The 15313-nt window shown below is 44.9% G+C and overlaps 1 protein-coding gene across 2 annotated transcripts in view; it reads right to left on the reverse strand.

Moving 5' to 3' along the window:
* Positions 1-15313, reverse strand: part of CACNA2D3 (calcium voltage-gated channel auxiliary subunit alpha2delta 3) — a 1440485-nt gene that overhangs the window by 474490 nt on the left and 950682 nt on the right. For both annotated transcript variants that reach the window (XM_077452052.1, XM_077452053.1), the window contains one exon: positions 6179-6259. In XM_077452052.1, coding sequence (XP_077308178.1) covers positions 6179-6259 — 81 coding nt within the window. The remainder of the gene's footprint in view (positions 1-6178; positions 6260-15313) is intronic.

Consider the following 15313-nt stretch of genomic DNA (forward strand, 5'->3'; position numbering starts at 1 on the left):
GAAAAGAGCATCTACTACTTCCCCACTGGCAGGACAGGATTCTGCCTTGTTTACATAGGCAAAGCTCTGTCCTGTGTAAATTCATGACCACCACCTGGCCGGCCCTCAGTGATCGACATCTATTGTGTTTAATCACAGCACAGCAGAGATACTGACAGCGCATGCCCCCTACCCCCTACCCGTAGGTGTCAGATCACGTAATAGGTATGTGATCTGGCGCAGTCGAGCCACCTTACCACCATATATATATATGAACCCCTTCAAATCCACAATATAGCCGAATGATGGCGACAGCGCGGACCTACTTTGCCGGGAGGCCGTCAATAGATGTCCTCCCCTTTGCATGCTCTCTGCAGGGGGCGTGCAGTGCGTGCTTTGATCACTGAGTCAATGAGACTCAGGTGATCACAGATCGGAGTAAGGGGTCGATTCCGGCCCCTTACCACATGATCAGCTGTCAGCCAATGACAGCTGATCACGTGATGTAAACAGAAGATCGGTAATCTTTTTTTTTTTTCAATCACCGGCTTCTGTGCAAGGGACATTGGTCCTGAAGAGGAAGAGGCGAAGCCGCCTCATCTGTGCCAACCAGTACCGCCTGCCAGTGCCGCCTGCAGTGCCACAAATAAGTGCCCACCAGTGCATAGCAGTGCAAGTAATCGGTGCCACCTATCAATGCCCATGCGTGCCACCTATCAATGCCCACCAGTGGTGCCAATCAGTGCCACCTAGCAATGCTGCCTATCAGTGTCACCTACCAGTGCCAAAGAGTGCCCATCACTGCCACCTATCAGTGCCCATCAGTGCCAACTATCAGTGCCACCTATTAGTGCCCTTCAGTGTCACCAATTAATGCCCTTCAGTGCCACCCATCAGTACCACCCATCAGTGCCCACCAATGCCACCTATCAATGACCAGCAGTGCCGCCTATTTGTGCCCATCAGTGCCACCTATTGGTGCCCATCAGTGCCGCCTTATCAGTGCCCATCAGTGTTGCCTCATCAGCGTACATCAATGAAGGAGAAAAATTACCTGTTTGTAAAATGTATTAACAAAATATAAAATGGTTTTGTATATTTTTTTTTTTTTTGGTATTTTTTCATTTTTTTAACAAAAAACAAAAAAGCCAGAGGTGATCACATACCACCAAAAGAAAGCTCTGTGGGGAAAAAAATTATAAAATTTAATTTGGGTACAGTGTTTTATGACTGAGCAAGTGTCGTTCAAAGAGTGATAGCAAAAGATGGGGCAAGTGTTTTCATCTTCCTTATGCTTTCTAACAGTATAGCACCAGGGTAAGACCACCACATATGCAATACTTTACATGTCTTTTATATAAAATATTTTCTGCCCTTGGCTGTATTTCCTATGCGTTTAAAGCAATATCACCACAAATTGGCACTTCTACTCTGAGCAGGTGATCTTGCACAAATAAGTATATATAACACAATGAAATTTGCTTTACTTTCACTGTTCTCCAGTGTTCTCTTTCTGTGTGTTTGGTATATCTGCTGATATAAATCCCCATTGTAGACCACAATTACATCCACTGCGGACTTTCCAGAGTTTGTTTATGGAAGGTTATAACTAAGACATATGAGGAAAAAAGCACATGTAGTTTACAACGTTTGGGGAAAGAGCCAGGCACTGCAGAACACCTGTGATCCATTCATATAGTTCTATGTCCATCTGGTTTTCCCGTGTATCCAAAAGGAATGTTTTATTGAACACTCAGCCGAGAACAGGCCTGGAAAAGGGACGTGTACGCTTAAATAATAGGGGCACATTTGATACTTGTTTATATTCCAAAGCAACACCTCCAAAATCATTTTTTATTATCTGATGACATTGATTATCCAGTAATTCAGTAAATACTAGAAAGCAAAATAAGCCACCTTTAGTAACAAGTAATCCTGCGGCAGCATTCAATGCATTTCAAGACACAAATGATTTATATGGGCAGAGAACAATCTATAAACTATTTGCCGAGAAGCTTGTGGATGAACAAGGGGGCACCAATAAAGTACAGATCTTTCTCAATATCTGCAATCTTAAAAGTTCACTTCTTCTCATGATCAACAAGTAAATTCAACCACAAAGAGTGGGATGCTATTTTCAGTACAGTCCACCACTGCAATATTAGATATTCACCAATATAGACTGAGTGACAACAGTGTACAGGTATACCTATGTGGCACAAGGTAAAGCCGCCAAGAGTGGGATGCAATTCTCTATCATGGCTCTAAAAACAATATGAATGTTATATAATTTAGCAAATCAATAAACTTTATTGAGCTAGACCAGAATTTTTCAACCAGGGTGCCCTGGCTCCATGGGGAGCCTTGAGGTTTCCTTGGGGGTGCATTGGCAATTTTTTCTTTTACAAGGGTGGATGAAGCCTGCCTTTTAGTTACACAAAGCCACAGGTTTTGATTGTGCCCATTACAACCTTCTACCTGCCAACCTCTAAACGACCAATGACATCATCAGTTGATAAGGAGGATGCCAGTCACCTGTATAGTATCCTTGTTTGACCCTCCCCTGCTCTTCTCCGTCAGTTTTGGGGTCACATTAGCTGAGTGGTGGAGAAAAAGTGAGGAAGACGAGAAACATTGGAATACTAGTAAGTACCAGTTTTGTCGGGTCTCATACGTGTATGGATGTTGTTGAGTTAAAAAAATATTATGCCCCATACACACGCTTGGACATTCCAACCACGGATTTTGGCCAAAACTTGTGTTGCATACACACGGTCACACAAAGTTGTCGAAAAATCCGATAGTTCGGAACGAGGTGACATAAAACAAGTATGATGGGACTACGTAGAGCCCAGTAGCCAATAGCTTTCGTCTCAAATTTTTTTCTGAGCATGCATGGTATTTTGTGCATCAGAATTCTCTACATATGATCAGAAAAAGTCCGATCGGATTTTGTTGTCGGAAAATTTTAGATCCAGCTCTCGGAAATTCCGACGGAAAAAATCCGGTAGAGCCCACACACGATCGGATTTTCTGACAACATAATCCAAACAGACTTTTTCTGTCTGAATTTCCGACCGTGTGTATGGGGCATTAGAATAGTGTTTATATTTTAGGATGGGGTGCCTCAAGACTGTCCATAAATTTTAAAGGGTGCCTTGACTAAAAAAAGTTTGAGAAACACTGATCTAGACAAAGAGACCAAAGAAGCCTTCATGGATCCTTCCACATTTTGCCCACCTACTGGGTGTAAATGCATGATTAAAGTGCTGCTAACCCTCACATTAAAACATATGTCCATGCCCATCCTCACATACCAATGAATACCTCATGTTTTTTTGCAGAATAAGCTCAAAAACATGTTTTTTTTTTATTTAGAAGTTATTTCATTCTACCCCACAAAGTTCTAAACCACTGTATTTGAAGTTTCAGTCTGAGCCTTGAGCAGAACTTATATCATGGTCATGTGCACTGCTAGCCTCAGACTACATATACCATGATAATAGTACCAGGGCCAGCACAAACAGTACAGTGGGAATGCACCCTGTAGGGTTAGCGTACCCCCAGGATGTAAGGAGGCAGAAAAACACAATAGGAAATGATTTAATGAAAAATAGATTACAGGGCCTCTAACCAGTTGCAGACCACCTGCAGTACATATACTTTAGGCTGGTGGCAACAACAGGCTATGTGACACACCTGCACGTGTCAGTTAGCACATGTTGTGCGACCATGATGTCCACAGGACACAGTGGATTGCAGTTGCTGATATCCGATTGGCCAGGTGATCATGTGATCGCTATGCGATCACATGATCACAATGTCAACAAATCTGTTATGAATTCATTCATAACAGCTGAGTTTCCTATAGTGAGCTGTGAGTGGCCCACAGCTGTTACATGTTTCCTGGGCCAATCACAGCACCCTGTACCATGTGATAGCTGGTGGCCAATCACAATAGTAAAATCACAGTTGCTATGAATGCAACCCATTAATGACAGTTCAAAACCTTGCTGTTATAGTGAACATCATTGTAGCAGCAATCAAAGTGTAAAAAAAAAAATCCTTGATCATCCTCCAGAGTAGTACAGTGGCACATTGATGATACTGAACTACTCTGATGAAAATGTAATAAAAAAATTATGTAAATTTTTTATCCTTTCTTTTTTTTTTTGTTTATTACATGCTGTCACCAGTCAGTGTCCCTGATCACCACCACACTAGTGATATGGTGAGGCTGTATTGCACTGGTGACAGTAGGTAAAACACCTCCACATTTTATTTAATTTCTTAATTTTGCCAAAAATTGTAACAAAACATTACAACTTTAAAAAACTCACCATGCCTATTATCTCAGACTGTCTACTTTCGAAAAAAGGGGTCATTTGGGGGGAATTTTTACAGTCCTGGAATTTTAAGGGTCTTAAGAAAAAAGATTGTCTATCAGTACATCAGAATTGATCAATTTTCAAATATGCATTATACACCAGTTTGTAGATGCTATAACTTTCACACAAACCAATTAATATATACTTGTTTGGATTTTTTTTTACCAAAAACATGTAGCAGAATATATTTTGCCCCAAAATTATGAAGAAATTTGATTTTAACAGAAAGTAGAAAATACTTTTTTTTGTTGTTTTTTTCAAAATGTTCATTGTTTTTCCTTTTTTATGATAAAAAAAAAAAAAAAACTCAGTGGTGATTAAATACCACCAAAAGCTCTATTTGTGTGAAAAAAATATATAAATGTATTTGCGTATAGTGTTGCATGACTGTGCAATTACCAGTTAAAGTAGAGCCTGGTCATGAAGAGGGTAAAAGCTTCCGGAGCTCACGTGGTTAAGTAATGGATGTAAATTGATTTTTTACTGTCATTTTAAACCATATACACTATATTACCAAAAATATTGTGACGCCTGCCTTTACACACACATGAACTTTAATGGCGTCCCAGTCTTAGTCCGTAGGGTTCAATATTGAGTTGGGTCACCCTTTGCAGCTATAACAGCTTCAACTCTTTTGGGAAGGCTGTCCACAATGTTTAGGAGTGTGTCTATGGGAATGTTTGCCAGTTCTTCCAAAAGGGCATTTGTGAGGTCAGGCACTGATGTTGAACAAGAAGGTTTGGCTCACAGTCTCCAAGCTAATTCACCCCTACGGACTAAGCCCTTGTACACACTGTCAGACATTCCGACAGAAAATGTCTGATCGGACCGCGTTGTCGGATAATCCGACCGTGTGTGGGCTCCATCGGAATTTTTCCGTCGGAATGTCCGACCAACAAAGTTTGAAAGCTGGATATAAAATTTTCCGACAACATGATCCGATCGGACTTTGTCCGATCGTTTGTAGAGAATTCCGATCGGACAAAGTGCCACGCATGTTCAGATCAAATTATGAGGCTATTGGCTACTAACCTGAACGTAGTCCCGTCATAACGAACGAACGTCTTCATTTTCCGAACTATCGGATTTTCCGACAACTTTGTCTGACCGTGTGTATGCAACACCAGTTTCGGACAAAATCCGTCGGAAAAAATCAGACGGATTTTGTTGTCAGAATGTCCGACCGTGTGTACAAGGGCTAAGACTGGAATGCCAAGAAAGTTCATATGTGTAAAGGCAGGCATCCCAATACTGTTGGCAATATAGTGTATCTGTGCATTGGAGAAAGTCATGCAATTTTTTAAATGTTTTTATATTGGGTTTGGTTAAACTTTAAGCACAGTAGATGGTCAAAATGCCTTGGAGTGGGAGGATCCAGAACGGACTTCTTTGGTATGTTTGCTTGGATTAATAAAGTTTATTGTGATGCTGCATTATATGATGTGTGGGCCCATTTCAAATTTTTTGTTGTTGTCAAGAGTAGGTCAGCAAGGAGAACTATTGTTCTCCAAGCAAAATTATATCAGCACACTAATAAAGCCATTTACAAGAAACAACAGAACCATACCAGTGGAAAGAGCACCTTGATTTCTTGTTCCTTCATGTTTCTCCATTTATTGCAGTAAGTATGAACAGGTGATATGTTTTTTCATAAAGAATTAAAAAAAAAGTAAAAAAAAATTAAAATAAAAAAAGCTGATGGGCAGAGGTGGAGTTTTAAATATCCAAACAAAGAAGCCTTGAGGTTTATTATAATAGGTGGGCCTCCGTCAACCTGTAAATAGATGAACACCTCTTTATTAAAGTATTACCTTATATTTGGGAATGGCCTTTAAAAGTTCTTTCACTGGAACATCTGTGCCAACCACACCTAGGAGAACCCCCTTTGATCTCTGCAGAAAACAAGAAATGAAGGAAAACAGGCATCTAAGTAAGGTAAACATCCATTGGTAAAGCGTTACAGACATACACTAATTATTTTCATGTTGTCATAAATCTATTACAGTACACAGATGACTTTCGGCTTTGTTGTGCCGACGTTTTGGAGACACTGATGGATATGAATGAAAATAGAATGAGAAAAAACAGCTGCATCATTTTGTTTCTTCATTCGGATGAAAAATGCTCCAACATGAGAAATTTATCAGCAGTAATCAACAAATACGTGTTTCAACAACACATCAGGGAAGATCTGACACTTTTATGATTACAATTATTATGTGAATTTCCACAGCTTTTATCACTGCCAAATGTTTTAAGAAGAAAATGTTCAAGTGTGCTTGAGGCCTTCACCGAGAGTCCTCCCTGTTGTGCCTGCACCAGTATGCAATATAACAGAGCCTACAGGTCCATTAAAAATTTGAATAGTCGCCAACGGGCCTGGTTTTCCCAGACTTATCCCAAATGGGTTGCCAACTGTTCATTGGAATCACATTTGCCCCCTTACCCTCTTCCTTCTTGATAAAAAACATGAAATGGGAACTTGCATGCAAGGTTTAGGATATCTCTACAATTCTTTATTCTTAAAGTGTAAGTTCATCTTTTCAGAAAAAATGAAAATGTACCATCACCATACATCCTCCCAACCCTCATCCCGGGCCCCACTGTACTTAGCCCCGTGGGTGATAAGCTGCCAGTGGCGTAGCAGCAGTCCAGGCAGTGGTCGTCCGTCCATTAGAAGCACAGGGGCACAGCCCCCCTAATTCGTGCGCCTAATCTACATGCAGGGCGCCGGACGCATGGATTTCAAACATTTTTTTTTTAAGCACATGATGAGGCTCAGGAGGCAGAGCACTGCGCCCTGAACCCATCCAGTTGTGTGACAATAGCGAATTGATATTCACTATTGTCTTCTTGATTCTCCTCCCCGCCAATCAGGAAGCGGCTCCAGAGACCTGATTGGCTAGGGAGTCTTAGGACTTCTGGCTAATTGAATCTCAGGAGGACCCACTTCCTATTTGGCCCCGACTCTTCCCTGGAGCAAGGAGGAGCAGCATCGACCTTCTAAGGTAAGGCCACTGATCGCTGTCCATCCGGGGGGAACTGATCGCTTCCATCCATCTCCCGGAGGGGGCAGGATTGTTTGACACCCCCCCAAAATATTAAGCACCAGTCACCAATGAGTCCAGGAATTTGATATCCCCTCTCTCCTCTCCTTTCTTTCTGAAGGTCTTCCAGGATGGATCAGAGTGGTTCTGATTGCTCACCGCCAGCACAGAGAATCACCTTGATTCATCACTGAAGCCTTACAGAAAGAAGGGGCAGAAGAGTGGGGACTTCAAATCCCCAGAAAACTACACTGGCTGCATGGACACTCATGGAGAGAAGTACAGCGGGGACCAGAAGGGTGTAGGGTGTTAATTCACCTTTTCATTTTATTCTGAAAAGGGCAACTAAGCTTTTCATTTAAAAGCCCACCCTCTCTCATCCCTCTGTTCTAATACATATACTTATGACATGATAAGCATGAGCAGAACAGCCACTGCAAGATGCTGTTAGGTCTGCTTTATTGGATGGTAAAAGCAGGCAGTTGAGCTGTGATTTTACTGCCCTCCCACCACTCACCTAAAGTTTACAATACAGCCAGAGGGAGCTGTACAATTGCCATGGCCACGATGCTTTGTGTCTCAGCAAACTTAGCACAGAAGATTGAACTGACAAGCAGCACTGCCTGTCAAAGTCGCTCATTCATGTCAGTTGGGCTGCGCCGCAACTGCAAGCCAGATTCTGGTCCCATATAAAATAGACAAGTGTGAACATAGACTAAGGGCTCCTTCACAAGTGCAGCAGGGACTGCCATTTCTCTGAAAAGCGATCCATGCTCAGACTGCTTTTCTGAGCTGTTTGACAGGCAGTGAGGAGGTGATATGTCACCTCCTCATCACCTGATTTAACCCTATAGTTGCTGTACTATGTAATCACAATCACTGCACACGGTTGCAGTGGGATTGTGGAGCGGCCCCATAGAACTGCATTAGACCAAAGCAACATGTTGTTTAAAGTGATTTTAAAGGCAGAAGGTTTTTAACTTTAATAGACACACAGAGCCAGCTCAGGAGTGAGCACCTACAAGTTCCGCCAGACAGGTGCATATCATGAAATCAGTGGGCCCGTGTGCACGATCAAAAGTGGGCCCTAGGCATAAAAAAAAATGAGAAAAGTGGGCATGGTTTAAATTGCTCTAAATATTGTCCGTGGCTTAAAGGTGATAGTGCCAGAGAAGAGTGCTAAGTGTATGGTGGAGGGTATTATGTGCCGGAGAGGAGTACGGAGTGTACGGCGGTGGTAATTATGTTCAGGAGAGGAGTGCAGTGTGTACAGCGGTGGATAGTATGTGCATGAGAGGAGTGCGTAGTGCATGGGGCAATGGGTAGTATGCGCAGGAATGGAGTTTATGGAAGTGGGTAGTATGTGCAGATGAGGAGTGCGGAGTGTACAGCAGTGGGTAGTATGTGCAGGATCGTATCAGTAGGGCTAGTTCTTTATTTTTATTATTTATTTTATTTTATTTTCATTTCTGATGGTTTCAGTAGTTTTTTTTATTATTATTATTATTTATTCATTTATTTTACAAATTAATATAACTTTTTTTTTTACATTGTTACATTTTTTTTTCTCACAATGCTTTTTGGAGAGGAGGGGATTGGGGCAGTGGACAGTGTCAGTAGAGCAGTGGACGGTGTCAGTAGTTTGTTATAAAAAAAAAATTTCACATTGTTTTTATTATTATTATTATTTATTGCACAGGTTATTATTATTATTATTATTATTATTAACACAGGTTGAACTGGATAGACTATTGTCTTTATTCAACCTTAAAGCGGGATTGCACTGTGGAAAAAAATATTAAAAGCCAGCAGCTACAAATACTGCAGCTGCTGACTTTTAATAAATGGACACTCACCTGTCCCGGGTTCCAGCGATGCCGTCAGCCGAGGCCGATCGATCGCTCGGCTCTCGGCTGCTGCCGTCACCATTCTAGGTGAGGGAATCAGGAAGTGAAGCCCTGCGACTTCACTTCCCGGTTCACTACTGCGCATGCGTGGGTCGCGCAGCGCAATAGGAATTGTATGCGCTGTCTCTGGGACCCGTGTGTGTCCCAGCAGACAGCGCGCAGGGACAAGAAGAGGCATAGACTCCCGTGGGAGTCTATGCCCGGAAGTGGGTGTAAATACCTGTCTTTGACATGTATCTGCACCCCCCTCCCCCCTAAAAGGTGCCAATTGTGACACCGGAGGGGGGGGGGGGGTTCCGATCAGCGGAAGTTTCACTTTAGGGTGGAACCCCGCTTTAACTATTATGTAACTATGTAAATTCTTTTTTTATTATCAGCCCTGTTGGGGGGGCTTTGGTGAGATATCAGGGGTCTAAACAGACCCCTGTCATCTCCCCTTTGAATGAACAGGAGAATGAACAAAGAGCAGAGGCTCCTCTTCATTAATAAACAAAAGCATTGTAAACACAGTTTACGATGCTTCAGTTATGAATGGACAGAGTCAGTAATCACTTGGGGCCCGTGTGCAGTGAACGCCCTGCACTCATGGATGGTACTCCGCTGACCCCAGAGCAAGTGACTTGCTATTAGGGTACTCAGCAGGAAAGAGAGGAGCCAGGATTGCCAGTGAGGACCCCAGATCTGAAGGATCAGGGCTTCAGGGGAGGTAAGTATGACATATTGGTTATTTTAACAAAATAAAAATATTGCCTCTACAATCATTTTAAGTTTTGCTGCTAAGCTCAGCATTGTGGCCGTGGCATGTGTACAGCTGGGAATGGCTGTATGTTAGTATTCAGGCGAGTGGTTGCGGGAAGTAAAATCACGGCTCAATAGTCTGATTTTGCTGTTCCTTGTCCGAACGTGCTCCTGAGCACTTGAAGTGCTGTTTATTGCACAGAGAGATTTCCAGCATGTTATAAAGTCCCTGTGTAACCTTACTTCCACCATTTTCTTGACTTTTTTGGAATTTTGTTCATTAGTAGGGATGAGCCCGGTGTTCGATTTGAACCCATGTTCGAATCGAACATCGGCCGTTCGTCGAAACCAGAACTTTGTGGGCCATTCGCATCAAATTTGTGTGATACGAACGGTCCACAATGCACTGTGCCAGTCGCAGTGCATTGCTGGCTGATGATTGGCCAACCATGCACTGTGACCCCGCATGCTTGGCCAATCACAGCGCCGGCAGCGAGGAGAGCCATAATTGGTCACAGGTTGGATGCCTGTGGCCAATTATAGCTCAGGGGGTTTAGTACACGCCCCACACTATATAATGCTGCCAGCGCGGCGGCCTTGTATAGTGTATAGTGTATTGTGGCGTTCATAGAGAGAAGGATAGGCAGGGACAGTGTCAACTGTGCTTTATTTCTTTAGATAGCGCTGTTACAGTGAGTGTAGTGTTCAGGGAGAGAGCAGGATAGGCAGGGACAGTGTTAGCTTTGCTTTGCTTCCTAACCTAGCACTGTTACAGTGGGTGTATTGTGCCTCCTACACAGAATACACCTGAATCTACACCCCCCTTATGGCTGGTGTTGTGTAGTTGATTTGTGCAACTCAGGCATCTGCCTAATATTCAGTCAGTGTAGTGTGCCTCCTGCACAGCATGCACCTGAATCTACGCCCTCGTTGCTGGTGTTGTGTAGTTAATTTGTGCAACACAGGCATCTGCCTAACATTAACATAACATATTTTGGGTGCGGGGTTCCCCTTAATATCCATACAAGACCCAAAGGGGCTGGTAATGGGCTGGGGGAGGGGGCTGATGGGGTAGCCATGCCATTTTTCTCAAAGATTTTCATCAAGGACAAGACATTACATTAAAGCCGCAAGCAGTTTTAAATGGCTTTTTTTCCTTTACAAATGTCATTTTGTGCAGGGACTGTTCTAAACATGGGAAACACATGCCACTTCACAGGCATACTTTAGGCACCCCCCAGGTACGATATTTAAAGGAATATTTCACTTTATGTATCATTAAAATGACTGCTCCAGAAAAAACTTCAGTTTTTAAAACTTCTTTTTGCATTGATACATGTCCCCTGGAGCAGGACCCGGGTCCCCAAACCCTTTTTAGGACAATAACATGTATATTGGCCGTTATAATTAGCACTTTAGATTTTGAACGTTCGCGTCCATTGTAATTAATAGGGTTCTAATGTTCGTGCGAACTTTTGGTCCGGGGGGTGTTCGGCTCATCCCTATTCATTAGGTGATTAATGGATCCAGAGTTAACAACTTAAGGACTAGGCCTCCTTTTCAGATTTGGTGTTTACAAGTTTAAAACAGTTTTTTTTGCTAGAAAATTACTTAGAACCCCCAAACATTATATTTTGTTTTTTTCTAACACCCTAGAGAATAAAATGGCAGTCATTGTAATACTTTTTTTTTTTTACCGTATTTGCTCAGCGGTCTTACCAGCGCACTTTTTTTGGAAAAAATTCACTTTTTTGAATAAAATGATAAGATAATGTTACACCGAGTAAATTGATACCCAACATGTCATGCTTCTAAATTGTGCCCGCTCGTGGAATAGCGTCAAACTTTTACCCTCAAAAATCTCCATAAGCGATATTTAAAAAATTCTACAGGTCGCATGTTTTGCGTTACAGAGGAGATCTAGAATTTTTGCTCTTGCTCTACCGATCTCAACGATACCTCACATGTGTGGCTTGACCACCGTTTTCATATGCGGACGCTACTCACGTATGCGTTTGCTTCTGTGCGCAAGCTCACCAGGACTGGGGGATTTAAAAAAAAATATGTTTTTTCTTATTTATTTTACTAGATTTTATTTATTTTTACACTTTAAAAAAAAAAAATGGATCACTTTTATTTCTATTACAAGGAATGTAAACATCCCTTGTAATAGAAAAAAGCATGACAGGTCCTCTTAAATATGAGATCTGGGGTCAAAAAATCCTCAGATCTCATATTTGGACTTAAATGTAATAATAATCATTTAAAAAAAATGTAATTTGGAAAAATGACATTGAAAAAATGTACCTTTAAGTGTACTTGCACACTGGAGCTCATAAACTGCAGTTTATTGGAGTTTGGGCGTTTTTTTTAAAAGCCCATAAACTCCACTCTATGTTAGCCTATGTGTCCATGCACACATGGACGTTTTTCAGCTTTAATGAGCAGTGGAGTTTATGGGCTTTTTTCTGAACGCCAGAAATTTGCGTTCAAAGTGCCGTTTTTCACCGCCAAAAAACGACAAACGCTGATAAATGCTCATAAACGCTTATAAACGCTCATAAACGCGCGTTAATTAGTGTTCGGCATTCTATTTTTTCAATGCATTGTGGGAGTTTGGAATGTACTGTGGGATTTTTGGAGTGTCCTCTGTGTATTTTTATTGAAAACGCCCATAAACGCTAACGCTAATAAATGCTCATAAACGCTCATAAACGCTCATAAACGCTAGTACAAAACGCTGTTAAAAGCAAGTTTTTCAACCAGCGTTTTCTGCCAGCAATCTGGCGTCCAGAAAAGCTTTTTTGAGCTTCAGTGTGCATGGAGCCTTAGGCCGCGTACACACGCGGGGACTGTTCGCCCAACTTTGTCCGCTGAACAGTGTTTCGGCGGACAGTCCGCCCGTGTGTGGGCTTTCAGCGGACAGTTTCAGCGAACAGTCTGCTGAACAAAGTTTTTCGGAAATTCCGAAAAACTGTCCGCTGAAACTTGGTTTCAGCGAACAGTCCCCTCGTGTGTAGGCTTGTTCGTCAAACTAAGGCCGCGTACACACGCGCGGACTGTTCGCCCAACCTTGTTCGGCAAACAGTTTGTCAAACAGTCCGCTCAAAATTTGCATGAGCGGACTTGCCCACACACGAGCGGACTGTTTGACGAACAAGGTTGGGCAAACAGTTCGCTCAACTTTTGAAATGAACGGACTCGCCCACGTAAGGAGGAGGCAAATCCGCCCATTTCGAGCGCGTGTACAGGTAGGCGGGGCCCGCGAAGGAGACGTCGCGGGCTCCGCCGCCTGGAATGGGCTTAAAGGGGAACCCCAACGCCGAAAAAAATCGGCGTGGGGGTTCCCCCCAAGTCCACACCAGACCCTTGTCCGAGCACGCTACCCGGCCGGCCAGGAAAGGGGGGCGAGCGAGCGCGCCCCCCCCTCCTGAGCCGTACCAGGCCGCGTGCCCTCAACATGGGGGGGTGCCTTGGGGAAGGGGGGGCCGCGCGGCCCCCCCACCCCAAAGCACCTTGTCCCCATGTTGATGAGGACAAGGGCCTCTTCCCGACAACCCTGGCCGTTGGTTGTCGGGGTCTGCGGGCGGGGGGCTTATCGGAATCCGGGAGCCCCCTTTAAGAAGGGGGCCCCCGGATACCGGCCCCCCACCCTATGTGAATGAGTATGGGGTACAATGTACCCCTACCCATTCACCTGTGAAATAAAGTACAAATAAAAACACAACACAGGGGGAAAAAATATTTTATTGCACAGCCGGGGGTCTTCCGTCTTCGGGGGTCTTCTCGCCGGACTCCTCCGCTATGTGTGTGTAGCTCTTTTGCCAGCGGAGGAGTCCGGCTTTCTTCCTCCCCGCCGCCGGCCTCTTCTCCCGACTTCGGGGGTCTTGTCCCCCTCTTCGGTTCTTCTGCCGGGCCACCGCGCCTGGTCCGGTGGCCCGGTCTTCTGTCGCCGTCTTCCGTTCTTCTGTCGCCGCCTTCGGTTCTTCTGCCGGGCCACCGCGCCTTCTTGTAGCTCTTTTACAGGCGGTGGCCCGGTCTTCTGTCGCCGTCGCCGCCTTCCGTTCGTGTTCTTCTTCTTGTTCTTCTTGTTCTTCTCCAGGCGATGTTGACACGTCGCTCCCTCCGGCCGGAATGCCAGAGCCGCCCTGCGCTGTGACTTATATAGTGACAATGGGGCGGGGTCACATGGTATATGTCACATGGGTTGATGTCACATGGTGACCCCGCCCCCTTACGATGTCATAGTCCCCATGTGACATCAACCCATGTGACCAACCCATGTGACATATACCATGTGACCCCGCCCCATTGTCACTATATAAGTGACCGCACAGCGCGTCCCCGGCATTCCGGCCGGAGAGCTCGTCGAGTCAACATCGCCTGGAGAAGAACAAGAAGAACAAGAAGAAGAACAAGAACGGAAGGCGGCGACGGCGACAGAAGACCGGGCCACCGCCTGTAAAAGAGCTACAAGAAGGCGCGGTGGCCCGGCAGAAGAACCGAAGGCGGCGACAGAAGAACGGAAGACGGCGACAGAAGACCGGGCCACCGGACCAGGCGCGGTGGCCCGGCAGAAGAACCGAAGAGGGGGACAAGACCCCCGAAGTCGGGAGAAGAGGCCGGCGGCGGGGAGGAAGAAAGCCGGACTCCTCCGCTGGCAAAAGAGCTACACACACATAGCGGAGGAGTCCGGCGAGAAGACCCCCGAAGACGGAAGACCCCCGGCTGTGCAATAAAATATTTTTTCCCCCTGTGTTGTGTTTTTATTTGTACTTTATTTCACAGGTGAATGGGTAGGGGTACATTGTACCCCATACTCATTCACATAGGGTGGGGGGCCGGTATCCGGGGGCCCCCTTCTTAAAGGGGGCTCCCGGATTCCGATAAGCCCCCCGCCCGCAGACCCCGACAACCAACGGCCAGGGTTGTCGGGAAGAGGCCCTTGTCCTCATCAACATGGGGACAAGGTGCTTTGGGGTGGGGGGGCCGCGCGGCCCCCCCCTTCCCCAAGGCACCCCCCATGTTGAGGGCACGCGGCCTGGTACGGCTCAGGAGGGGGGGCGCGCTCGCTCGCCCCCCTTTCCTGGCCGGCCGGGTAGCGTGCTCGGACAAGGGTCTGGTGTGGACTTGGGGGGAACCCCCACGCCGATTTTTTTCGGCGTTGGGGTTCCCCTTTAAGCCCATTCCAGGCGGCGGAGCCCGCGACGTCTCCTTCGCGGGCCCCGCCTACCTGTACACGCGCTCGAAATGG

The sequence above is a fragment of the Lithobates pipiens genome, unplaced genomic scaffold (assembly GCF_037356315.1).
Source record: "Lithobates pipiens isolate NorthernLeopardFrog02 unplaced genomic scaffold, aLitPip1_a1.2 Scaffold_23, whole genome shotgun sequence".
Lineage (NCBI taxonomy): Eukaryota > Metazoa > Chordata > Amphibia > Anura > Ranidae > Lithobates > Lithobates pipiens.